Here is a 26,504-nt window from a genome sequence, read left to right as displayed (position 1 = left end):
GCATTGAGCAACATTGTGAACATCTGCTGCAGCTGCAGTGAAATCGTAAGCGTCGTTTATGGTCAAACTGAAATTATGAAAGCCCCGACAATCGTGAAAATTTCTCTCAGCTCCGGACTCCTACAGCAGCGGTAAAATTGTAACCAAACAAAAAACTCTCATACTCCTTTAATGTACATGCCCCAACTCAATCTTCGCCTGAAAATTATTTCCAGTTCAAACCGATCTGTAGGGCCAACTGTTAGCTCGGCCAAACCCTACAATCTTGACGACCCACAAACCCTATTGAAAAATTGTTTTTGTTAGTCACTCATAAAGTAAGGTGCACAATATTTTATTTTAAAAATCTACGTGACTTTACCTTGTAGCCCTTGAAGTCTCCACGGACAGTCTCAATAGGCACACGGTTCCAACTGAGCAATGCGCTGGTGGATGACGTCACTTTCACCAGGGTAAAGTTGCTGGGTGCCTGCGTCGGGACTGCAATCATAGCACAGTTTATAATTAGAAAATAACACACAATTGTTCATTAAATAATGAGTAATATGAGAAAACAGCTGTCTACACATAACTGGACAGTTACAAGAAATTCTGAGCCAAAAAAATTGTTACAGTTGTTTGACAGCACTTTAAAAGAAGGTTGAAACAATAATTTGATATTTTTCCTTCTACAAACTAGGCACTTTTGTAAATGCCTTTCTACCACCATCTTTGAGCTATCCCCCTTGTAGAGCTAAAATATAAAATTGATTGTCTAGAAATATCAAATTAATTTCCTTGAGAGACACATTTTAATTTTATTATTACAACTTTTTTTCTGTATTAAAACTGTAAGTTAGTAGGAGTGTGTCCTTCTTCCTAAGCAAGGTGCTCTTTCTTCAAAAAGCTATATTGCAAGTATTGTAAACTAACTATATAAAGTATTTAGCAGAAGCTCAAGCATCAAAAGCTGAAGATTGGAGGTTATTAATCAATATTGTGAAAATAAGCTTCAAAGACTGTGAATATAATGAGCACATAGTGTTGTTCTCACCGTCTTCGCCAGAGTAGCCGAGCACCTCCGTAGCCGCAACGTTGCTCTCTCCCTTCTCGTTGATGGCGATCACCTTGATCTTGTACGGCTGGAAGGTCGGCTGATTGTTGATCACCAGTTCAGACTTGCGCCAGTCCGTGATGTCCTCAGACGTCCACTGCTCCCCGGGAATGTCTCTGCGCCAGAATACTCGGTAGTGGAATCTCGGCGCGTTGTGTTCAATCTCTGGCATCGGCTGTGCAAGTAGCAATGTTTAAGTTTGTGTAGAGCATTTTATACAAATTAAAAGTTTGGTGTATATCAAACTATTAACATCTTTTACATCACAAACTAACTTTAATAACTTTAACTTTAGACTAGCACAATATGTGAGTGGCTGATTCGACTATGTTATTTTATAATAAAAATATACTACAACTGGTTCGTAAAGACATCTACTTCAGTTTACTTACTGTCCAACTGATGACCATGTTACTAGGGTCGGTGCCTTTGCCCTCTACGTTGTCGGGGTTCTTGTAAGGTACGTCAGGCTGCGTCGTACACACCTTACTGTGACCAGATGGAGCTGACGGACCGATCTTGTTGATGGCCAACACTCGGAAAGTGTAGTTAGCCCACGGACTCATTGCCACCTGCATAGAAAGATTGCTTGTTTCAAACGGCATTTTAATTTGTTCCTCCACGTTAGCATTTTTTATTTACCAGATAAAAAATACAGGAGAAATCAGTAAAAAAAAACATTAAAGAAATAAAACGTTGAAGAATGATGAAAAACAACTACCAAGATTGGAAACCAAGTAGGAAGATCCAAAATTCTGCCAGAATTCAACAAACCCCCTAAGTATATGAAGAACAAGTTGAAGTCTAAATTAAGTATAACAGAAAACAATTAACTTTCCTTATATTGGTGTATTAGAGTTTACACTCAACTAATGTAAAAGTAACATCAACTCTTAGGAATAAAAAAAAACCCCTAGAATTTGCAAAACAAACACATAATGGTTTTACGCTAAATGGTAAACAATATTACAGCAATCTCACAATAAAACAAAAAAAGTTTCATATGCATCATGCACATATTCTTTTTCTCTTGACATCCTAGGCTTTTTACAACATAAGGAAATTTTTCCTTTCTTCATTTAATCATTTCCATAACTAGGGGTCTGCGGGTCAGACTTTTTTTGGTTCAGGTCACGTCGGGTCGGGCCGATAATTTTTCATTATTATAAGATTTTTTTTTTCAACTTCTATCTGTGTTTTTAGCATTACTTGATAATAAAATATGAAAAAGATTGTATTTATGTATATTATTTCATTTTCATATCTTATTTACAGCTAGGGAATTGTCTCAACTGCAAGAAAGAATAGAATAGATTTGTTATCAAGTCCTTTCCCATTTTCATAACTGTTGAAATAACTTAAATAGCTAAATTACAACAAGTTTTGAATGGAACTTCATATGAAAAGATCATAAACAAATCAATTAACATATCACAATTTTAGGGCCTGTTGACTGGCTTCAAGACGGCAAGCAAGAAGAAAATAAAACTGCAAATAGTATAATAAATGTATTTGAACAAATATGCCTTTTATTTAAAATGCCAGGCTGCAACTAGTTACATCATCATAAATACATAATTTATCTATTATTTTCATTAGTACATAATAAAACATTTCTCATCAACAAGGTATTGTATTCCCTTGATGAACTTTAAATTTTTTAGAAGGAGCATTCATTTGTAATTTGTATAAACTTATGTTAGATTTTAAGAACTTTGTATCCATAGAATATAACATTGTAATATAAAAACATTTAAGAGAATGACACTATTCATGTACTTTGTGCTTCAATGAATAAAGAAATATTGAATTGAATTGAATTGAATAGTAGGCCTGCAGCTTTATTTTACACAAGAATGATTTTTATAGGACCTAAAATAGTAATAGGCTAAGCAACATGACAAGTGGAGAACTAATTGAAGAAAAGATGTTGTGTAAACTGATTTACTATAAAACTAAAACACAGTAATTACACACACATTGTTTATGGTATAATTGGTAGGGACTGTAAAAATTGCAAATCATGTGCCTATTAAGGCTCAACTTGATACATTTTTTGTAACTAATAATTTGTTTTGTGAGGAACAGTATGGTTTCATGCAAGGTAAAAATACAGTAAAAGCAGTAGAGAATGTGATAGAAACAGTGTTAGAAAACTTCGAAAATAAGCTGTTATCATCTGCCTTACTCATAGATCTTACTAAAGCTTTTGATTGCATGAATCATGAGCTACTGCTAGACAAACTGTTTCACTATGGTATCAGAGGTAAAGAACTTAATTTATTTAAATCATACTTGAGTGGTAGAGAACAAATGGTGGTACAGGGCAGTGATAAGTCTGGCTTTAGAACAATATTAATGGGTGTGCCTCAGGGATCAGTCCTTGGACCTCTTTTATTTATTATTGCTGTGAACGATTTTGCTTCAAATATTCCTTGTGCCACAGTGTTATATGCAGATGATACCACACTTCTTAACAGTAAAAAACACCTAGATGATCTAATAAGAACTGAGAACCAAGCCTTAGAAATAGCAATGGAATGGTTTCATTCTAATCTTTTAATTGTTAATGAAAAAAAGACTGAACAAATTATATTTTCTTTGGACTTTTCTATTTATAAAGATGTGAAACCTGTTAAGTTGTTAGGTATTTATCTTGATAGTAGGTTAAGTTGGGAAACTCATGTCGAGCAGTTGTGTAGAAAACTGTCTAGAGTAATTCACCTTCTTAGAAAGTTGAAAGATTGTGTAACCAAAAACATGCTGATAACTGCCTATTATGCTTTTTTTCATTCTCACTTAAAGTATGGCATAACTTTATGGGGCAACTCGTGTAGTGCATTAGAGGCTTTTAAGTGGCAAAAAAGAGCTGTAAGAGTCATTACAAATGTTTCAGATAGGGAGTCATGTGTTCCTTTATTCAAAGAGCTTAAAATAATGACTCTTCCAAATTTGTACATATATTGCTGCCTGATGGATGTTAAGAATTCTATTTGTAAATTGTCTGTTAGAAAAGAAATACATGACTATCAAACGAGGAAAAACTATCTTCTTAACTTAATCTCTGTACGGTTGGAAAAAACAAGAAACAGTCATGTTTATATGAAAATTAAATTATTTAATAAACTGCCAGAAAACATGTGGAATATAACTTCAAAACAGTTTGAAAATAAGATTAAAATATGGTTAAGAGAACATATTTTTTATACTGTTGATGAGTTTTTAGCTTGTGACATTAGTACTTTAAGAATTTAAATTGGATAATTGTTTAGATTTTATATTAATTGTTTGTTATGTCATTCCCTGGTGTTTTTATATTTTGTTATTGTTTTTATCTATAAATTAATATTCTATTTTTCAATGTACCTTTTACTTAGAATAGGCTATTTACATACATTATATGCTTGTGACTTTGTCAATTGCACACATGTGTTTAAAGACAATAAAAATCTTTGACTTTGACATACAGTAGTATAGATAGACCTACTGTAAAAGATTAAAATCTAAAAACGACTGATTTTGATAGCTAATAAATGAAAAGAATTAAAAATCCATTAACTCAAGTCAAACAATAGCACAATTAATTAGGTACTCAAAAAGGAACTATTAAGTAAAAAGAAAATTAAATGCCACCTTGGCAACAAAAGCCCCATTACTAGTGTCCCAATCAGCAACACAAGTCAATGTTTTTAAACCGTAAGTCAATGTTTTTGAAACTGCAGGGTCTTTTTCTCGGATGGAAGGGTAGTAGGATCAAAACAAAAAACCATAAATCACTCTCAACAGGTCTTGCCCCCTCCCCCTCCCCTCTTACACCACCTGGTTGTTCCAGTTGCTGACAAAATTGTGTAACGTAACAAGAAAGTTGAGACAAAAAGATATATTTCTTTATTCAAAAACATAAAACTGTTAAGATTATTTTCAAAGAAATGAATTCATGGTAGTTTGTGTCTTGTTAATATTTTATTTGATCTTAGAAATATATTTTTTGAAACCCCATCTAACTTTAGGCCTCAATTGCTCTGTTGAGTCTTTATTCTTAAACGTCGTGAGCAAACTGAATTCTTTGAAAACAAACTATTATTCTTTTTTTGGCTCGACCCGATCTTGGCCCAAACAAATCTCTGACCCGATCCTCTGACTCCCTCCCAAAAATTTGGGAGTCCGCAGTACCCTATCTATAACTTTCTAGGTCTGTGAAAACATTATACGATATGAAAATAAACTAATTTAACGTTTCCTCGTTCATACTCACAGTGTATGTGAGATCGGTGGCAGGTACGGAGTCGAATGCAACTTCCCATACATCTGGTGTGAAGGTGGTGTTGTACTGAATGGTGAAACGCAGGATGGGTGCACGGTTGTCTCCCATTGGGATCCACGACAATGAAGCCTCACGCTTCTTACAATCCAACTTGGTTAGGCGTGGCGCATTCGGAACATCTGTGAGGAAAGGATTTCAAATGTAAGAATTTTTGGTTACTGATGTATTATTTTAAATATTGGTGGTAAAATTAAGATATTTCATCTCAAATTTGGCTAAAGAGGACTAAGTGAGAGGGATCCTCATGTTATTTACCTTGTACTGTAAGTGTGGCCTGAGCAGTAGCCTTATCCAGTTCTGTGGATGCCACACAAGTGTAAGTGCCAGAGTCAAGTTCAGTTGTCTTTGTGATGGTGAGGGAGTAGTCGTTAGACCTGGAACATGACAACCACCGTCCTATTAGAACTATCATATATGGACCAGCTGTAGCCAGGTTTTTATTCAAATGTTGAATGAACATCTCAAAGGTCAATTCATCATGCTTAGTTCATCATCAGCAGTAGCATAGATGATTTTAAAGCAGCACATTGTATAATATTTGATACAATCATAGGGAGACAAACAAATTACACAATATACAATTTAATCACACATGTACACAATAACGGAACAGTTAAATGTAAGTTTAAAACTTTTACAGTATGCCGTACATGTGGATTAATGAAATTATCCACCCTATTGCTGGTGAAGAACTGAAAGTTCATTTTCTACTAATGGTGAGAAATGTGTTAGTAAAACAATAAATAATAAACAAAGGCTTAATCATGATTAGTTCAGGATGGGATTTTTTTTTAACAAGGGAAAATTCAGTTTATTTTTAAAACTTTAAACATAAATTCTTGTAACTCACAATAATGATTCTATTTTAAATTTGTTTGCATATGTTAGATTCTTCTGTGTCATCACAAATGTAATTCCAGTAGAATTTTAGAGTAGAATTGTATTAAAATTAACTTTAATCTTAAGAGTGTTGAAACCAACGTTTACATACCTGACAAATCGGGGCTCGCTGTCAAAGTCTATGAGTTCTCCATTGTTGAGCCAGTCGATGCTCAGATGCAACGATGGATCAGACACTGCGTTACAACGGAACGTAGCCGTAGAACCTGCAGGGACCTCGTAGTCTTCTGGTTCGTCCGTGATCCTCGTGTGTTCTGTGGGCAATGTAGAGTAAGCTCAGTAAAACGGTTTTCTCACAGATAAGAAAAACCACGGTTCATGATCTTTGTGCAATGACAGTGTCAAAATTGACAACAAAGCTTCTATTTACCCACGTTTCAGACTTGATGTAAAGAGCACTAGGGTAATTTGACTTCCACGACTGTTGATGTATCAAGTGGAGGTTGCAGGTTACATCCAAGGGGAGGGGTTTTAGACATTCTAGCAACTTGCAGCAAGGCTTTCTGGCTTCCACCTTAACTGCACCCTTGAATAGAAGTGTTTTGATTTCATCCAGTTGTCGTCTGATCACAAATTTACTGTACAACTAAGTTGCCGCGAATCACGGTTTTCAAACAACACATTTGAAATATCACCAATTGAACCTCAAAACCAAAAATTTGAGATTTGGTTTTGACACATCAACATCACTAATTAATAAGTACCTTTTTCTTTTGTATAATAAAAATGGTTTAAATACCTTTAACTGTCAGGTGATCCTTTGAGTAGTATATTACACTACTGCAGTTTCAGCCCTCAGGGGGCTTTCTTCAGGTGTCGAAGGAGGTCAAAATTTTTCATTCATACGAATTCGTCACATTAAAACTACGAGAACACAAATACGACTACGGACACGAACACGAACACGAACATAAAAAACGAATACACACGTAAGAGTCACAAACATTTCCCATGGGTTAATTGATGCGCGACGCGTGCGAGGAGCTAGCCTAGACTGTATCAATGTCTACTAAACATAAAACATATTTTAAAGTTCCACAAGTTGAAAATAAACATAATTGGAACTGTTGAGTAAACCTTAAATACACCCCAATTTTCTGTTACATATCAGGTAGCCCTTGTGAGAACATCTACCTTCAGCTGAGTAAGATTGAACTCAGTATAAGAGTTAAAATGTTTTTCTTCACCGAATTCACCTCACCTTTGACAGTAAGTGTACCAGAAGCCTCAGCACTTCCCAGCTTGTTGGATGCGTAACATGTGTAATGACCAACATCCAAGAAACTTACATCTCTGAAACAACCAATCAGTGTTTCAATAAACAGAATTGGCCTTAACAACTTACATTATTGAGAATTAAAATATAAAAATCAACACTTAATGTTTCTAAACCATAAAGCCGACTACAAAGCAAAAATAAACTGAAAATTGTCAAATCCTTCATTCCTCTTCATAGAAAACAGCAGACAGACTTTTTAATATCGAGTCGGGTAAAAATTTGACCTTCAGGTCTTGGGCTAGAATTGGGTCGGGCCAAAATCAGGGCACTTAAGAAATTATAACATTGCAATCGTTTTAAACAATATTGTATTTGATCTCCCTCATATCGCCATGATATTGAGAACATCTCACCAGGTCACGTCAAAATTAGAAACAACTTCCCCGATCACGACAAAATTGAAACATACAAGATACATACAAGATACTTTATTGTTAGTAAAATACATAATGTGGTACATTTAGTATCTCTTAACTCATCAATTAATCCTAAACCTAAACATAAACATAATTTAACTAGGGATGGACAGGATTGAATTTTTAGTTCGGGACAGGACGGGACGGGATTTTTTTCTGTGCATAAAAAGAAAGTCTTGAGTATTGCAGTTACCAAAAAAGACATGAAAATCAACTTTAACCGTTTGTGGCACTGATCTATAAAAACCAAAAAATGGGTAACAATTTACAGGTATAGAAACATATATTTATTTACCTATAGAAACTTGTGACTCGCGGTCGAAATGACTGATTGTCGGTATGACTCGTGGTCACAGGGTGATCGTCGGTATGACTCGCGGTCACGGCATGATCGTCGGTATGACTCACGGTCATGGCGCGATCGTAGGTATGACTCCGCGGTCACAGCGTGATTATCGGTATGACTCCGCGGTCACGGGGTGATCGTCGGTATGACTCGCGGTCACGGCATGATCGTCGGTATGACTCGCAATCACGACACGATCGTCGGTATGACTCCGCGGTCACAGCGTGATTATCGGTATGACTCCGCGGTCAGGGGGTGATCGTCGGTATGACTCACGGTCTCGGCGCGATCGTCGGTATGACTCCGCGGTCACGGGGTGATCGTCGGTATGACTCGCGGTCACGGCGCGATCGTCGGTATGACTCCGCGGTCACGGGGTGATCGTCGGTATGACTCGCGGTCACGGCATGATCGTCGGTATGACTCCGCGGTCACAGCGTGATTATCGGTATGACTCCGCGGTCACGGGGTGATCGTCGGTATGACTCACGGTCTCGGCGCGATCGTCGGTATGACTCCGCGGTCACGGCATGATCGTCGGTATGACTCACGGTCACGGCGCGATCGTCGGTATGACTCCGCGGTCACGGGGTGATCGTCGGTATGACTCGCGGTCACGGCATGATCGTCGGTATGACTCAAGGTCACGACGCGATCGTCGGCATGACTCCGCGGTCACGGCGCGATCGTCGGTATGACTCAGCGGCCACGGCGTGATCGTCAGTATGACTCGCGGTCACGGCATGATCGTCGGTATGACTCGCGATCACGGCTGGATCGTCGGTATGACTCACAGTCACGGCGCGATCGTCGGTATGACTCTGCGGTCACGGCGCGATCGTCGGTATGACTCTGCGGTCACGGCGTGATCGTCGGTATGACTCGCGGTTAACGCATGATCGTCGGTATGACTCACGGTCACGACGCGATCGTCGGCATGACTCCGCGGCCACGGCGCGATCGTCAGTATGACTCCACGGTCACAGCGTGATTGTCGGTATAAATCGCGGTCACAGCATGATCGTGATCACAGCACGATCGTCGGCATGACTCCGCGGTCACGGCACGATCGTCTGTATGACTTCACGGTCACGGCGTGATTGTCGGTATGACTCGCGGTCACGACATGATCGTCGGTATGACTCGCGATCACAGCATGATCGTCGGCATGACTCCGCGGCCACGGGGTGATCGTCGGTATGACTCGCGATCACGGCGTGATCGTCGGTATGACTCGCGGTCACGGCATGATCGTCGGTATGACTCACGGTCACGACGCGATCGTCGGTATGACTCCACGGTCACAGCGTGATTGTCGGTATGACTCGCGGTCACGGCATGATCGTCGGTATGACTCGCGATCACAGCACGATCGTCGGCATGACTCCGCGGTCACGGCGCGATCGTCGGTATGACTCCACGGTCACGGCGTGATTGTCGGTATGACTTGCGGTCACGACATGATCGTCGGTATGACTCGCGATCACAGCATGATCGTCGGCATGACTCCGCGGTCACGGGGTGATCGTCGGTATGACTCGCGATCACGGCGTGATCGTCGGTATGACTCGCGGTCACGGCATGATCGTCGGTATGACTTGCGATCACGGCACGATCGTCGGCATGACTCCGCGGTCACGGCGTGACTGTCGGTATGACACCGCGGTCACAGCGCGATCGTCATTATGACTCGCGGTCACGGCGCGATCGTCGTTATGACTCCGCGGTCACGGGGTGATCGTCGTTATGATTCCGCGGTCACGGCGCGATCGTCGTTATGATTCCGCGGTCACGGCGCGATCGTCGTTATGACTCCGCGGTCACGGCGCAATCGTCGAAATGACTTCGTCTCCTGTGTTCGCGGACCTATCGCTCGCAATACCGGCGTTATCGGCACTCGCGAAGCGGCAAAATCGCCGACGATCGGACCAGATCCCGTCCCGAAAAATTCCCGAATCAAATGTAATCCCGTCCCGATAATCGGGAATATTTTTTTCCTGAAAAATTCCCAAAATTTTGGGGCCCGTCTATCCCTAAATTTAACACAATTTAACTTATTCACCTTATCTTATAACATATTCTAACATTAGTAAATTAAATTCATCTTTAGTCAGTCACTAGCTAAAATTCATCTATTATAAACAAACAGAGCTTAATTAAAACTTTCTTCAACTTCTTTTTAAATAAATTATGAGGAAAATTTTGAAATTGATTTGGTAGATTGTTCCAAAATCTGTAGAAAGTCTGATCTACTGATACGGATGTTACTTTTACCTCTAGTGTTATATGAGTGAAATTGTTCATTTGTTGTTTTAAAGATATTAGCTTTGAAATATTAAAACTCGGTAAATGATTATGCGAGGAACGGTAAGAATCTCAATATTGTTTTTAAAGTTTCCTCACAAAATTCCCCAAAGCTACCATGGGACCCAAGAATTTAGTTTGTGGATCAATGTCTATGACCTGATCTTCTTCCACTAAAATTTTAGGGTCAAAACTTAACATTCCTGTTGAAAAATTCAAAAAAGCTGTCTTATCTACATTTACTGATATACGATTTTCATCGAAGTATTGGATTATGCCAGTTGTAAATATATCTGTAGAGATTTCCAAAGTATTTAAGTTTAAATGATTTAAAATTAAAAAAGTGTCATCTGCGTATGTTATAATTTTATAACATCTTCCGTAGATATGGTGATATCGTGAACATCTTTTGCAAACAGCAATAATCTAGAACGTCTGTTGGGTCACAGCAAAATTGTCAAAGACTTCTACAGTCACAGTGATATTTTGAGGATTTGCGGTCATAGCAAAATCGTAAACATCTCCCTCAATCACACAGAAAAATTGAGAACATTAGCGGCTGGCAAAATTGGAAACTGTGACTTACCTGATCTCAAGGTCGCCACTCTCCAAGATGTTGTAACGTCCTCCGGTCAGTTCAAGAGAGTTCCTAACCCACTTGACCTGCGGTTTGGGGGCTCCAAACACTCGACACTTGAGAGTAATAGTGAGGCCATCCACAGTGGACAAGTCCTGGGGTGGTTCTGTGATCTCCGGTGCTAGCACTGTTACCAACACATAACATTTTGTATCAAATTGTACTGATTTATGTTAAAGAGATTATTGCAGACATTTCCCATGACATTACTAACTAAACAGAAATCATGGTGTCTGTGGAGTCTCACTAGAGCACCATTTTGTGTGGACATGTCCATTGTGTTCTCCTAATCTTGTTAGTTACTATCGTATTGTTTTATCTAAGGGCTTTTGTTTTGGTTTTTGTTTGAGTACTCTGCAGTTATTACATGCGACTTTCCAGCTTTGACTGGGTTTGCAAACTAATTTTATTACGTTTTAGGAACTTTTTCAACTTAGGACGGGACCAGATTCCAGATCTTGAACGTGAAACTTTGTTTATTTTTAATATTAGTGATGAAAAATGTCTGCAAAGGTCTCTTAAATAATAATTAACCTCGTCATTACCAAAACTGAACTTTAAACAAAGAATTTCCTTCATTTTTATAGAAATTACTTTCTACTAGCATAAATCCTTTGTGTGTTATTCGTATACACATCTCAATAACCCGGACTTATTGCAGTTCCAGGTTCTCCTATACTGAAACAATTTTTAAATGAAGTAAAGATTGATATTCAGGGACTGTTTATTCTTTGTTTGTAGTAGAAAAATCTTGTACAAAAAATCTCCGAGTAATTTACAGTGTGTATGTGCAGTGTGAAATCTTTTCAACAACTGTCACATGGCTATCCCGATTAAGCTAAGTTGGTATTAAAAGGATCCAGATAAAAAAAGGTTTACTGTACCTTAATTTCAGATAAATGTCTTATCCCTCAAGTCTGTACAAAGTTTTTCAAAGCTTGGTTTCAAAAATTAAAATCTTGCATTTTCCCCAAAGAACTCAATTAGGCCTATTGCATCTTAGGCCTATACAGATTCTATAAAACCCAATACTCGGAAAACCCAATTAATTGCGGAAAATTAAATTTAATTGAAGTTGATTTCTTAGCGGACAACTGAACTGAAATGGGCTCCATACAAAAAAATATGTGAAAACAAGACAAAACTATGTCCTTATAAAACAGAAGTTTGCAAAGAAGAAATGGTTAGGATTTTGGAAAAACACAAAAACTTTCTATCACATCAAATATCTCTCAAAGAAGTACTTTTTAGTGTTCACACTTAGACGTGCTTCATGGAATCTACGTATGTTCATTTCCATTCTATAATTTACATGGAGAGAATATTTATATTAACAAAAAATTCAAAATAAACTTAAGACACTGTCATGTTTCTTAGAGACTGTAATATGTTCCAATCCAACTCACTGAGCACGTTGAGATAAACATCTTTGTAGACATATCCGAGACTGTTGGTAGCGTTGCAGCCGTAGTTTCCAGTGTCTGTCTTCTGCAACTTCTCTATCACTATGGAGTTGGGAGTCACCTGAGGGAAAATCACTTTGTCAATTCTCTTTTTGTGTGAGAGGTATAAGCTAATATCATGAGATTCATGTTCTCAAAGTAATCCTTTAGTAATTTCACTCTGCCCTTAAACAGAAAAAGAAAATTTCCTGATTTTGATACACCTATCTTCAGTTAGTTAATACTATATTTACTGCCATGAGCAATCGTATGAATTGAGTAAGCACGAGCAATTGGTGGACGTAGCTCAATATGAGAGTTGAAATTTGATTATCAAGTCCAGCGGATCAAACTGTGAATTGGAATCTTTCCTTGAAATTCAGTGAATTTAAGATTCAGCTTCAACACATAATTAAAAGAGAAGAAAAACCACCTTAGCACTTGGCAACAATCTCAAGTCTAAGGTACTAGTACTACTTCAAATATTTTATTTAATGGATAAAGAAAATTGGCTAGTAAGGATTTTTTTGAAAAGGTATTTGAAATATAATTTTTTAAGAAGCGTCTCTAAAAAGAATATAAAAGTTTAAAAATGTGAACGTTACAACCTTTACCAACCTCTACTATCACTTTTCTGAAGGCAAATGTACATTTTCAAGTAAAAAATGAAACAAACAACCTAAATGTGATCTAAATCAGAAGGTTACTAGTTCAATCCTAAGAAAGGTCAGCAGCTTTTTGATAGTTCGCAACTAGAATTAGAAGTCCTTGATCATACAAGGTCTTTGAAAAACAAGCTGAGAAAACAGAACGTTCTTAGTCAGTAAGAAAGCTGAGCAAAACATCTTACTACATTTCACATTTGTGCTTCTTTCAGGAAGCATTGTGTTCTCGTCTTACTGTGATGACGATGAAACCTACCTTGCGCCGAGAGTTGGTTGGGGATTGCTCTATCGGCAGACCGTTGTGGATCCACTTAATCTGTGGTTCCGGCACTCCTGACGCAGCACAGCGGAACTCCACCATCTCGTCTTCCGCTTCGTTTTTGATCTCCGGTTCTTCCGTGAAATACGGTACAGCTGCAAAAAAAAATATAGCAAGTTATAATGTCTAGTGACAATTGTCTCGCATCTCTTGTTACCTCTAAACAGAATATATTTGTGTTAATCACACTAAACTTTACAACAGGGACATAGACTTAACTTAAATAGAAAATTAAGTCCTTTACCTGTGCCCTAAGTATTCAATGGTTTATTCATCCCTATTTCTGTTTTTCTCATCTCACCACAAACTTAAGGAGCTGAATTTTCTCTGAAAATGTTTGACGGACAAAACAGGATGTCCATAGCAACCCCAGCACCTATCACCAACATATTGGGAGCGTTTTCAGATTTTCTGGGGCCTTAAACAGCACTTGTCAAAGATACTTTATGTGTAAAATCACTGTTTATGGTAAAATTAAATTTGTTCAACAACACAACGCCTAGCCTCACTCATCAGCATAAAAATATCTCATTCAAACAATATTACTTACTTGGGTGAAACAATTGTTTACATTTAAAATTAGTTTTAGTTTTAAGTAAGAAAAATTGGGAATACATTGTAAAACCTTGTGGTTTTATTGGGGACATCCAGGATGCAAATGAAATATCGGAGACTTTATCAAAAGATCGGGGATATCCGGGAGCCAGACACATTGCAAAAAAAGCTAGTTACCCATGACTTGTAGGTTGATGGAGTAAGTCTTGCCCTCTCCCACTCCATTGGTCACCTCACAAGTGTACGCCCCCTCGTCCTCGAAGTTGACGTGTTTTATGATCAGACTCTTGCCGTAGTTGCCCTGCGTGACTCTGTCCGACGACTGTATCGGTCGACCATCTTTACTCCACACCGTCTGCGGTAATGGCCTGCAAAATTACAAATATTTTACGACGTTGGTTTTTACTATTGCCCTTTTCACTTAAAAACTAGAGTTGTGTGTTTTGCTTTTAATATAAATTTGTCATAAGGTTTTGGTTTATTTTTGGAGGACCCTTAAAAAATCATAGAACATAGTCATCTATGTGCACGTCATTGAATTAATTTTTGTTTTAAGGGTTATCCTCCTTGTAACCCAATAAATCATGTTTAACGTATTTAAAACTTTCCCCAAACAAAATAACACAACCGGAAAAACAGTTTGTATCTAAGAAGTTTTAGAACTTCAATATGCTGAACATTCTAAGAAGAATTAAGTTTTTCATTTCAGACTTACCAAATGTACCCCCCCCCCCCTAACAGTTTTCTATTTCCTAGATAAAAAGAAAATTGTGTTAAGTTTTCATAAGTAGCACATTTACACTTAAGTTATGTAATTATCAAATGTTAAGCTTTAAAAGTGGAAAACCAGACTAATTAATGTGTCTTCAATGTGTACCATGGCCTACCTGGACTTTTAAAGCACATTTAAAACCAATTTAAAGACATTTTAATTATTTCTCAACAAATATACTGTTCTGTGAAAATAACAATACCAACTTCCACCAGACACAAAATAGTCACGCCTGAGTGCTCTTTATAATGGCACGTGATGACAATGAACATAACAAAGAGTGAAACCAACTGAAAAACATGGATCACTGCTTCCTACTACTTCAAAAACAAAACACTGATTTGAAACAAATTTGACAGCAGAATATTACAACTGAGTCGGTTAACAACTGTTTTAATACCTGACATTTCAATGTATTACAAATTCAAGATTTTTTGTATAGATTTATTTTTTAGTAGAATCTAATAGGTTAGTGAATATGAAAATAAAAATAATATTGAAATCAAATAGCAAAGTAAGTTTAATAATACTGGAGGATTTTGAGAACAAAAAAACTAAGTGAAACAAATTAGAAGAAAAAATAACCAAACTTTAAATAAAATAAAGACAATTCTTTAGGATAAAGTTTCTTCAACAAATAAAACCAAATTTACCAAGATTTTTTTCTAATTTTACATGAATCAGTTTTGTTTCAGTATAGGTACAATAAGTAAATTATTATTCTCTTTTTTTGATAATTGAGTGATTGAGCATATGTCTACATTTCACATATAATAAGCCAAATTGTACAAATACAATTTCCTATACCCGGTTCTGTGCAAAAAAATATAGAAAGAGCAAGCAACTAAAGATCATCAATAGTCAATCGTTTATTTTCACATATCCTTTACAAACAGGTGAAATAGTATGAACAATTAAAATATTAAGCTACAACTAAAACAAAATATTATGCTAAGAACCTATACAAACACATAATTTAAGAATATAGTACATTCTATCAATGAGCAATTTTGTAACTTCCTTTTTAATCTTTTCCTATGTACTGTGGAAGAGATTCAATCTAGGCAAGTCTATGAATGGGCAGGTGTAAATTGTTTTGATGTCTTGTTAAACATTATGACTACAGTTTTTATTTAAATAATATTCCAGATCTTTTTTAAATTAAGAGCTGAGTTTGCAGAATATAATTTGGTGGGAGTGTTAGTATTTTTAATTCTTTTAATAATGATTTACACAATTGAATGAACGATTTTATGTACACGTGATGTGATAGAAATGCATTGTAAAAATCGATTACCGTTTTCCGTTTTAGCTGTAACTGAACATTCCCATCTAGATACAAAAGTTATTCTAGGTGACATATAATGGCATCTTACGTTCCACCGAATATGCAGTATATCTCCACTTTCTTCCCTCTCAACGCAACTTCGTTCTTCCTGGTCACGTACTGCTGCACGGGCTCGTGTCTATTCTGAGCAGCAGAGATCCCCGTGGCCACCACGTTCAACAACACTCGGTTACCCAGTTTGTACTCATTCCTAAAACATCAGTCATTGATTGTGTTTAAAGCTCAAAATACACATTTCTTAATGAACATTTATTTATATTTTACACCTGATAAATTACCACAAATTAAGTGCCTGAGACTTTTCTAACAGGCGACATACGACCTACGTCATACGTTTCTCGTAACATGCGAGAAACAGTCACTATTGAATTTAGGGTACTGAAGCACACATCCCATTTATTTGGACCTAGTTTTTGTTAAGCAAAGAACTCAGTCAAATCAGCCACTCATTTGAATCCATTCATTCAACCACATCCATTTTTATTCTAAAACTAACAACAACTTTAACATGGGAATGGAATGATGGAATGTCTGATTGTATCGATAGTCAAAGCAGTTACCTAAACACAGAAGTGGCAGCGCAGGCGTAGTGATAGTCATCACTGGCGTCTTGTCTTGTCACGTTGGAAAACCAAAGGTTACCCTCTGGGTCCAGAGTCATTCTTGAGTTGTTGATACTCTTGATACCTCCGTCAGAGTTCTGCAATAATAACCAATGGTCAATTGTCTTGGATGAACATCTAAAGAGTTGGATAAACAGGAGGAAGTCTTAAAGATTTACATAATACTTAAAAACTAATACAGTACAGCAAAACTCATTTTAACTGTACCTCATCAAACTGAAACAAGGGTTAACAGGAACCATCATAAAAATTCAAAATCAATTGAAAAATAGGTTTGACAACAGATGTTTTCCATTGTGGTATCAGGATAAGAATCAGAAATGCTTTATTCATGATTTATAGCATATATATAACAGGATGGTATCAATAACTTTTAAAATTGTATAATCCAAACACTGTGAAGATAATGATATTTAACACAGCAAACAAACTCAGGTACACTTGAAGCTAGATGGTCGGGCATGGCCAACAGAATGTAAATGAGCAGAAGACGACAATTTCATAACGTGATTAGGATAGAGTCAATAAAGATTGTTGATTATTTAACAAATATATTTTGTATATGGTTTTTTAATGACAGTGGGTGTTTTAAATAGTCAATCAATTCAAATAATGTATTAATTTTTGAACATATTTTTTTCTATATATATTGCAGTTTGATTTTCAGATGAAGTAAGAGATGGTCACTTGAAAGTTGAGTCGATAATTTGTTGAATTAAAAATGCAAACCTTTCATTTACAGTAGATAACTAATGAACAAGTTTCCTTTCATTATTTAGATTAGACTTATACAAAACCAACTCTAGTGTGTTTTCTAATAGACCATATGCATTCAAGGATAAACTTTGAAAATGTTTAATCTGAACTACGTCCAGTCCTGACTGTACCTGTATGAGCCAGTAGACGTTGGGCTTAGGCCATCCGTCAGGAGGTTGACAGGTCAGCTTGAAGGGATTCCCCTCCTCTGCAGTCAATGTCTGAGGAGCCTCATCTTTGAAGGAGTTCAGCTCGGCTTTACGCACAAACACTGAGTTCGAAGTGGCCGTCCCCCACTCGTTGTACGCAAAACATTGGTATTGACCTGGAGAGGTAAGGAAGAAATAGTAATTATTGTCCACTACGAGTTAAACAGAGATCAAAATATTTTTTATAGACTTTACTTTTCAATATAAGAGATTTTGGCGTTGAAATTAATAACTAGCATTGATGTATAATGCAGTCACAAAGATTCTATTACTAGCACACTAGGCTTTAATTGTTTTGTAATATGACCAAAGGCATTTAAGTTATGTAAGGCAGTCCCTAGAACTATTGTATAAATATCAACGTCAAAATATCATAGATACCTTGAACATCATTTTGGATAGTTTAATTTTTCCTAACCATTAATAAAGGATAACTGTACATCCAGTACATTTGATACCAACATAAATTAATGCATTCTTAGACCACAAACTGTGTGTAAAATTAATAGTACAGTAAAAGACAAATGGGTTGTTAACTGTTGTCCGTGTTTGAGTGTGTAAGTTGATATGCAGGTAGCCATCTCAACCAGGAACTAAACGGGTCCAAAGAAGAGGGGAATACACTGCTACAAAACCGAGTTTCACAGTTCTTTACAGTGTTTTTACAGAGTTTTACAGAAAGAGCCAATTTGCTAACTATGGAAACATAGGAAAGTCATAAAATACCACCAATTAGAAGAAACAGAAATAATGTTTTTTTTTTAGAATTCATAATTATTATTATGGACAACCTAATGCGGCTATAAGTGGGAAACATTTGTAGAAAACACTAAAAAGCAAGATCAGCTTAAAGATATTTACAAGAAATGTTGATTATATCAAACTGTTATGTACATCGTGAGTATTTCCATAATCTTTGAGTCGACTCTTTTAAAGTCATTGAAAATTATTACTGTTATTCGTTTTAAAACAACGTTTGCAGGCATACTAGTGCATTTTATTTGACAACAACTAACAACATTTACACAAAATGAGACATTTTCATGTTGTATCTGAACATGTAGCCTATTTTAGTTCTCTAATATTGCTTCATTTTTAAGCCTCTTATACGTTTTAATCCCTTAACAAGAAACCTTGAAAGTGAACTGAAGCTTACAAAATTGTATGGTTTCATTTAATCACCTGATCTGTTGGTGCCAAAACTTTACTTCAATAATGAAAAGCCAACAATGCCATAAATGCATATAAAATATTTACCCAATAACATACTGACAAAATGTTTGAACAATAAAATATTTTTACTTGATAGCTGAATACAATCTTTACGATTATCAACAACAACAAAATAATTTTTTTATTTTACCAGAAAAGATAAAACGTTTTTGAATAAGATGCAGAACATAAAACAAATCTTCAAAGTGTTTTGGAAATAAAGATCACTAGGCTTCCCCTATTAGCCTAAATTTCCCCTAATTAACAAAACAAGTCAGCTGATGCTCTCATAAGACTAGCAGTAGCTGTGTTGTCACTACACTAACATACCCAAGTCTTCATCTCGAGGTGACGTGATGACCAGTGTTCCTCTGCCAGGTTGTTGTGATATCCTGTCGTCGTAAGCCTGCCAGTCAAAGTTCTTGCCGTTCTTTATCCATCGATACCTAAACACAACAGGAAAAATCAGAACAAAAAAGGGCCAAATACAGATAATATAGGATAAAAAGGGGATTTAATGATGCACACTGACATCATAGAAAAAAAGTGAATTACCACTCAAATTCAGATTATGTTAAGTTTTTAAGTAGATATTGAAAATCCATTAATAGATTTTGTTAGGGCAACAACCTTCACAACAAGGCAGCAATTTTAATTCAGATAATTCAATTTCTGTCTGTACTCTGTACCGACACAGTCATTGGTACACACTTTTACGTTTTAGGTAACGGCACGAGGAAATGCATGTTTTCATAAAGGGACACTTTATAGTTAATATGGCTTTTAAGTTGAGTGGAAAGTCATACTTTATCGATTTACGTTCATAAACTCCATTGGTTATTGTACATATAAGTCAAAACAGCTAGCTATTACTATTTAAAACTTATTTGACACTAGGAGCTTTCACTTGGAACTAAATATGAAACTGATTAACTGATGAATTCAAATATATTGCTTTTCTGATACTGCAAAAAAAAACTTAAATAAATTTTGATGATTGTTCCTTGACACAAGGAATAAGTATTTTACGTCAAAGTTGTCTTAGACATAAACATCAACTATATTGTTTGAACATTGACGCAAAAAATTTTTTACAAATCTTATATAAATTGTTTGGTAAAAAAATAAGACATTACTAGTAATTTTATTCTTGATAATGCAAAACAAATAACCGTAACTATAATTTGAAACTATTTATAAACTGGAAACCACAGCTAGCCCAAGTTAAACATGACACAAATATGCCAGGCAAACTTCCAATCAGAGGCCAATGTCCTTAACGTTGCTCAACTTCTGTGTAGAGCTCTTAAGCATAAGCCACAGCAACTATTAGTATAAAACCTCTAAGTCTATACTCATAAAAACTTGTGATCCTATCTTTTAAAAAAATAAAATTTTAAAATACCCCCTTGTATGTTTTTTTAACCATGATGTGGCTTGTTATAATGAAAATGCCCACTGTAATGTCTTGATTTTATGTATGGTAAAATGTAATAATTTTTAAACAGATTAGTTTGAAGTTCTGGTTTGGTTATAGTTTAAAAAAACGGATTTTACACAGTGAACAAATGAAAAAAAAAATTAAAATATAATCACCACACAAATCATTTGAAATTTACCAAAAGCTGTAAATATACACGCTAGTTTGATGTCAAAACTTAAGCCTGGGCAGAAGAAGAGAGAGTTAATCAACCTTGAATTTTTAGAGCCTATTCGTTTAACCAACCTCTTTAGGAATTAGAGACTTCCGTTCTCCTTATAGTAATAATAATGTGTAATAGTTTTTAAAATTTAGTTTTGTTATTTACCAAAGGTAAATATAAATTGGAAACAATATAAGTTTCATCTTTACGGTTGCCTGCTTTAACCCATCTTTTAGGTTGTCCCAACTATACTCTCCTGTTAGGGTTGATTAAATAGAAGGGGGTACAGTAAATATAACATTTTATGACAAAGAAATATTTCACATTGACTGACTTGGGTGCAGGTTCGCCTTCTGCCTCACACTCTATGATGAACGGTTTATCGTTTTCGTTCTGTTGTGTCGCCACTTGGAACAACAACTCGTCTGTGGGTGGCTGTTTGACGATCCTGGGCGGTGACTGAACTGCAACAGACAAATCGACCAATTAGAAAAGAGTGAAGAGAAACATGGTGATCTAACATTCTTAATTCAAACCAATAAAATAAAAGCTCAAATAAAAAAACAAATTTATAGTCCTCTACAAGGCCAAGAAGAAGGTATTTCCGGTACGAGCATGATAGTTGCCGTAGTACAGATAAAACCTTTCTGGGTGACTTTTCACCATACTACCAGCAACAACAGTTTTTCTTAATTTAGACATATATGGACTAATAAAACTTTACTAATACTTTTATTATTTTACCAATTTATTAGGATTACCCTTCAAAATATTAAATCATAAAATATTAATAGTATAGTATGAAATAAAAAAATTGCCTAAATTTGATATAAGTATTACCATAAACAAACAAACAGTTTACTTTTTCTCTATGAAAATAACACGAGAATTTTAAATTTACAGAACATTTTTGGGTTTTCTCCGTAACATTTAACCCCTTCAACATCGCTTCAATAGACACAATTATTTGTTTTTTTAAAGCTTTACTCGATGGATGTAATGAAAATTGGACTTTTGCATGTTTTAATGATAAAAATTTTAAGGAAACCCTTAATACTTTGTTCTCATGGCCCAATCTTGCTGGTTTGCAAACTCATTCAAGTGTATCCAGCCCTTTTACTTTTATTCTATTTTTTGTTTTCAAAATCGGTTGAAAACATTTAGTTATCCTGTTCATGGGCGTATATAAATTTTTAAGATTAATATTTTTTGCCTCTGGGGACATAAAATTATAAAGTAAATTGGTCCCGGGTGTAGGGATTGCTGTGCCACCTACGGTAATAGCTTCTTACATATAGGAAAATTTGCAAAAATTTGTAAAGTTTTATTTTTAAAATTTAATAGTTTGAGGTAATCAGTCAAGATATTTTTACGATGTATCCTTTATAAAAATATCCATATCTGTCCATGACTGGCAGTGAATGTAAATGTTATGAGCTATTTCCGGCCTCGGCAGGCCATTTGCCATTGTTTGTAGTATGTTACAGCAGATTTCTACACACTTTCTAAACACTGTGTTGGCAAGAAATAAAAATGGATGCTAAGAGAAATTCATTGCTAAAAGTTTAGTCAATAAATAATGAACTGATTGTTAGCTGAGAATTTCAACCCTTGGTAGATAATATGAAGATTGTGACTAATACATGAAATACCAACTTCTATTTGTGTTTAATTATTTTATTTATTGAATATTGATGCTAAATAGAACACAGTATGAAATATAGAACAAATTAAATTCCTGGTTAGGATAATCAGAAAAAAATCACACAGAAACATTAAAAACATCAATTATCAATTATTTAAGATGGGGACGCCACTATGTGTGTATTTTAACCCAAATATGAGTGAAGGATGAAGGTAGGATGAGTGGCTGGAAATTAGAATAACTGAGTTTACACAATTTCTAACCGTAACCATAGACTAACCAACACAAGTAGACTTCTCATCCCATTGTAAATTTTGAAGCTCGTTTTTCATGTCTAGTTCATGTACGCCACACTGGGCGCTAGTGTCGATGAAATTTTGTTTGTATTATTTTAGGGTTAATTTCATGATTTGTGCTTTACTGTTTGGTTAAATAACTAGGGGACAATTTATTGTTTATGATTAGATTGTATTATTTGGTTAAACGAGATTTTAAATTACTGTATTAATGGGAAACAAATTGTAAACAAAACACGACCTCTACATAAACTGTACAGAACTAACAATAAAATTGTCTTCAGCTGTTCCATTAGGATGAGAAATCTACTAAGGGAGTATGTTTTATCTATGCCGTAACCTAGTTAAGTTACACATGGAAAGACTATTGGATCATTGGGCCAAGGTTCTAACAGTCGTTGATCTAACCAGTTACGGCTGAACGGTGACTGAGCATGAAATGAAAAGATGCCGCCGATGATTTTCGGCATTAGGTGAAATCTGATAGTTCCACTCAGCAGAGTTTACATCTCCTGGAATTTGTCTTTATTCATACTGAATTTTCAACATTTGCCATTGTGGTGTCATTAACGGATTATGAAGATATAACCGCACATAACTGAATAAAGGTATGTATAGATAGTATGTAGTTACCCGTAATGATAATTTTAGTTATTACGCGTAGCTTTACTCAAAGCTTATAGGATGGAGTATGGGTCTGAAATTATAAAAATAAGTATTTTTAAGCTGCTACAAAATATCCTTAGTATTAATAAAGAACATATAATTTTGCATAATTTCTATAATTGCAGTTGTGTCAGAATTATTTTATTTTCAATAGTATAAATCTTGTGGGAAGCTGCAACATTACATTGTTTTATTTATATTCCTTATAGGCCTATTTAAAAACAATTTTGACAATCACAATCAAATTCACTCCTGGGAGCATAATGGCTCCCAGGAGTGAATTTGGTTGAGCGACAGAATCGCTTTAAATAGCTTTATCATTGTGATTGATTGGATAACAGACCCAAAAATGTACACTTGGTAAGATACCATTTTGGACAAATAAATATCGGACCATCAAGATTCAACAGTTTTGCTAAGTTTAACAGGACGCTAAACTCTAGTCCGGAATCATTTTACACATTAATTTAGAGTAGGCATAGGTTGCTGCGTTTTCTAGCTTAAAGCTATCGGTGATTGGTGGGAACCTTAAACTTATGTCAGATACTTACTGAGTGCAGATGTGAACTCCACGCAGACCACGGCTACAAGCAGCCACAATCCTCTGCCGGCCATCGTCTTCTCACCTGCGGCCACCTTAAACAAATACACTTTATTACTAACAGTTTCTTATCATCACAATAGGCCTAATTTAAAAACACTTCTGCACAAAACGCTAGGAAAGGTAAAGAGTGGTAAAATGTTGATCAGATGGTTGGTTCACTTGTTTTGTACACATTCAGTCTTGTCCAAAAGTTTTGTCAAGATGGGCTCAAATTTTATCAACAAATACAAAACAGATAGGTTTGGTTTAGTTTTGTACGTATGAATGTGTTCTTTAGAAATAATATGATAACTTGGCTATAGCCTAAATGTGTCGGTCTATCAGAGTTATTATTGAAACACATTTTATATGTGTTGGTGCATTGAAATGGCCTACTAAAAACTTCTTCCACTTTGGTATATAGCTTAGAAGTGCAAGTGCTCTCAGCGGCTATAAAACTATGATTTCAGAACTTTCCCTTACTAACTTTTAAAACTGTTTTAATACTAAAACCGTAACATGTATTCAATCAATTTCTAGTTTGGTTAGGCACAAACAAACCTTACAATACTACTTTTTTTAGATTTGAACTATCGAGTTTTGCAGTCTAGGTTATTTAATAATAAATTAATGAATTCATTATTATTTATTAATAATGTAACATGATATAGATTGTTACTGCTTATAGTTCCTTACTCTTAACCAAGTGTTTGTAGTTTTTATAAAGGCCTATTAATGTTGAAAACAACTTTTCATCAATATTTTCATCGTTAATAAACTATCCATTTAAATTTCAGTAAACATTTGTAGTTGTATTATTCAAGTTTAACTATTTCTTCCAAAATACTTGATAATTAGTTAATAGGCTTACTATGTAACTTTCAATTAAATTTAAGTATCCATGATTTCACCAGAAACAAACACACTATTAGTCAGCCATTGTTTGTTCATAATGTACTTAATGGTGGTCAAACATGATGGGACTGATAACTCATTAGTCTCACAAAACAATTTATAATTACAAATATATCTTTCATAACTATCAATCAAAATAGATCCGCTCCACTAAACAGCTTCCCACTGATCAATTAATACAAAAATAAAGAAAAATGTGACAAGAAAATACTGTAATTAAATATTCTAGTTTCTGCATAACTGTAAACTAAGCGAACTGTATTGGATTTTAGAATTTACTATCTAAAGAGGTTCAAAATGGAAGGAAATTTACACTTTGGCTTTGGCTCAGTCAAATACAAATACCATTGTTTTCAAGATTTGCCGCTATTACAAACAAGCACAAATGCTTTGTGCTTAATAGTCCTTTGAGTCTAGACGTTACAACTCATAAAACAATTACAAAAGTAGAAGGAAATTTCTAATCTCACAGTGCACTAGATATTTAATTAAAAAAATATATTTGGATGATAAATAACCCTTCAACAGCTGTTTGAAATAATCCAAGATGGCTGCTAGCCTCCAAGGACTAAGCCTATAAATAAAGGCATTTTTAAATTTTTATTGGCATTTTAAAATAAAGAAGTAGCCTAGCTTTAATAAATATACACATATTTGTTTAAAATTACTACCTACAGACACACATAGCAAAAAACTGCAGTAATAGCTAATACCGTATAGAGAAACTCGCTAAAAATCTTCCACTCGTAAATTTTAATTTTTTAAAATTTCCCTTGCTGTTTGGTATTAGGAAATTTGATTGCAACAAGATATGAACGTCAACCTTGTGGGTTCAGCTCAGTGCATATTCTGAGTTAATATTCAGTCTCCAAATTACCATAAACCTGATGACAAACTGAACTGCTTATCGTAGATGATACCCCTGTATAGTTTATGGTAGGCTACTCACATTGTCTTAAACCGATTCCAAAACACAAGACATAAAAGGTGAGTACTAAATCATCCTTGAAGTCTCTATTTAAAGTTACCATAAACACATAACTTAGCATTTCATTCGTTAGATTTAATGTAAAGATATAATGGGAAATCTTAAATGTTAGATGTAACGGGATATAAACTCAACTTTTTCACAAATTGCAGGATATTTTAATTTAATTATGAAAAACCATGGAGTTATCTTCAAATTTTACAGTGTTTTTTATCATCCATGTGCAAACAAATATTTGAGACTGTTTTTATTCAGTTTACTCCTCCTCCCTAGGTCTGTTAAGCCTAGTTATAATTCCCAATATAAAGTCAAATAAACTCAGCAATATCAGCAAACTGACAATATTTTCTCCATTACATTAGCTTGTCAACAACCCTTATGGGTTTTTTAAGCGGTAGGAGTAACTATGATATTTTATGGGGGAAATCAGAATAAATGCAATAACCATTGAACCGTAATTTTTACTGCATTGGGGGTTGTACCATTTTGTTTAGAGTTGGACATAGGCCTAACATACTAAATTTCAATCAAAATCGTTTGAGGCTTTCTTGGCTCAGGGGGACCAAAA

At 35.4% G+C, this 26,504-nt stretch overlaps 1 protein-coding gene across 5 annotated transcripts in view; it reads right to left on the bottom strand.

Moving 5' to 3' along the window:
* Nucleotides 1-26,504, bottom strand: part of LOC128997198 (neuroglian) — a 52,312-nt gene that overhangs the window by 9,790 nt on the left and 16,018 nt on the right. For all 5 annotated transcript variants that reach the window (XM_054422795.1, XM_054422794.1, XM_054422797.1 and 2 more), the window contains exons 2-18: nucleotides 24,002-24,086; nucleotides 21,178-21,307; nucleotides 19,531-19,646; nucleotides 17,911-18,104; nucleotides 16,961-17,100; nucleotides 16,429-16,590; nucleotides 14,458-14,648; nucleotides 13,663-13,820; nucleotides 12,706-12,823; nucleotides 11,249-11,426; nucleotides 7,519-7,610; nucleotides 6,409-6,571; nucleotides 5,673-5,791; nucleotides 5,349-5,536; nucleotides 1,486-1,665; nucleotides 1,034-1,268; nucleotides 362-480 (exon numbers count right to left, since the gene is read on the bottom strand). In XM_054422795.1, coding sequence (XP_054278770.1) covers nucleotides 362-480; nucleotides 1,034-1,268; nucleotides 1,486-1,665; nucleotides 5,349-5,536; nucleotides 5,673-5,791; nucleotides 6,409-6,571; nucleotides 7,519-7,610; nucleotides 11,249-11,426; nucleotides 12,706-12,823; nucleotides 13,663-13,820; nucleotides 14,458-14,648; nucleotides 16,429-16,590; nucleotides 16,961-17,100; nucleotides 17,911-18,104; nucleotides 19,531-19,646; nucleotides 21,178-21,307; nucleotides 24,002-24,065 — 2,547 coding nt within the window. In that variant the 5' untranslated portion in view covers nucleotides 24,066-24,086. The remainder of the gene's footprint in view (nucleotides 1-361; nucleotides 481-1,033; nucleotides 1,269-1,485; nucleotides 1,666-5,348; nucleotides 5,537-5,672; nucleotides 5,792-6,408; nucleotides 6,572-7,518; nucleotides 7,611-11,248; nucleotides 11,427-12,705; nucleotides 12,824-13,662; nucleotides 13,821-14,457; nucleotides 14,649-16,428; nucleotides 16,591-16,960; nucleotides 17,101-17,910; nucleotides 18,105-19,530; nucleotides 19,647-21,177; nucleotides 21,308-24,001; nucleotides 24,087-26,504) is intronic.

The sequence above is a fragment of the Macrosteles quadrilineatus genome, unplaced genomic scaffold (genome assembly GCF_028750875.1).
Source record: "Macrosteles quadrilineatus isolate MER2022 unplaced genomic scaffold, UCM_ALF_1.0 Scaffold_6__1_contigs__length_79288215, whole genome shotgun sequence".
Classification (NCBI taxonomy): domain Eukaryota; kingdom Metazoa; phylum Arthropoda; class Insecta; order Hemiptera; family Cicadellidae; genus Macrosteles; species Macrosteles quadrilineatus.
The sequence above is the reverse complement of the archived record's forward strand: the minus strand, read 5'-3'. Positions and strand labels throughout refer to the sequence as shown.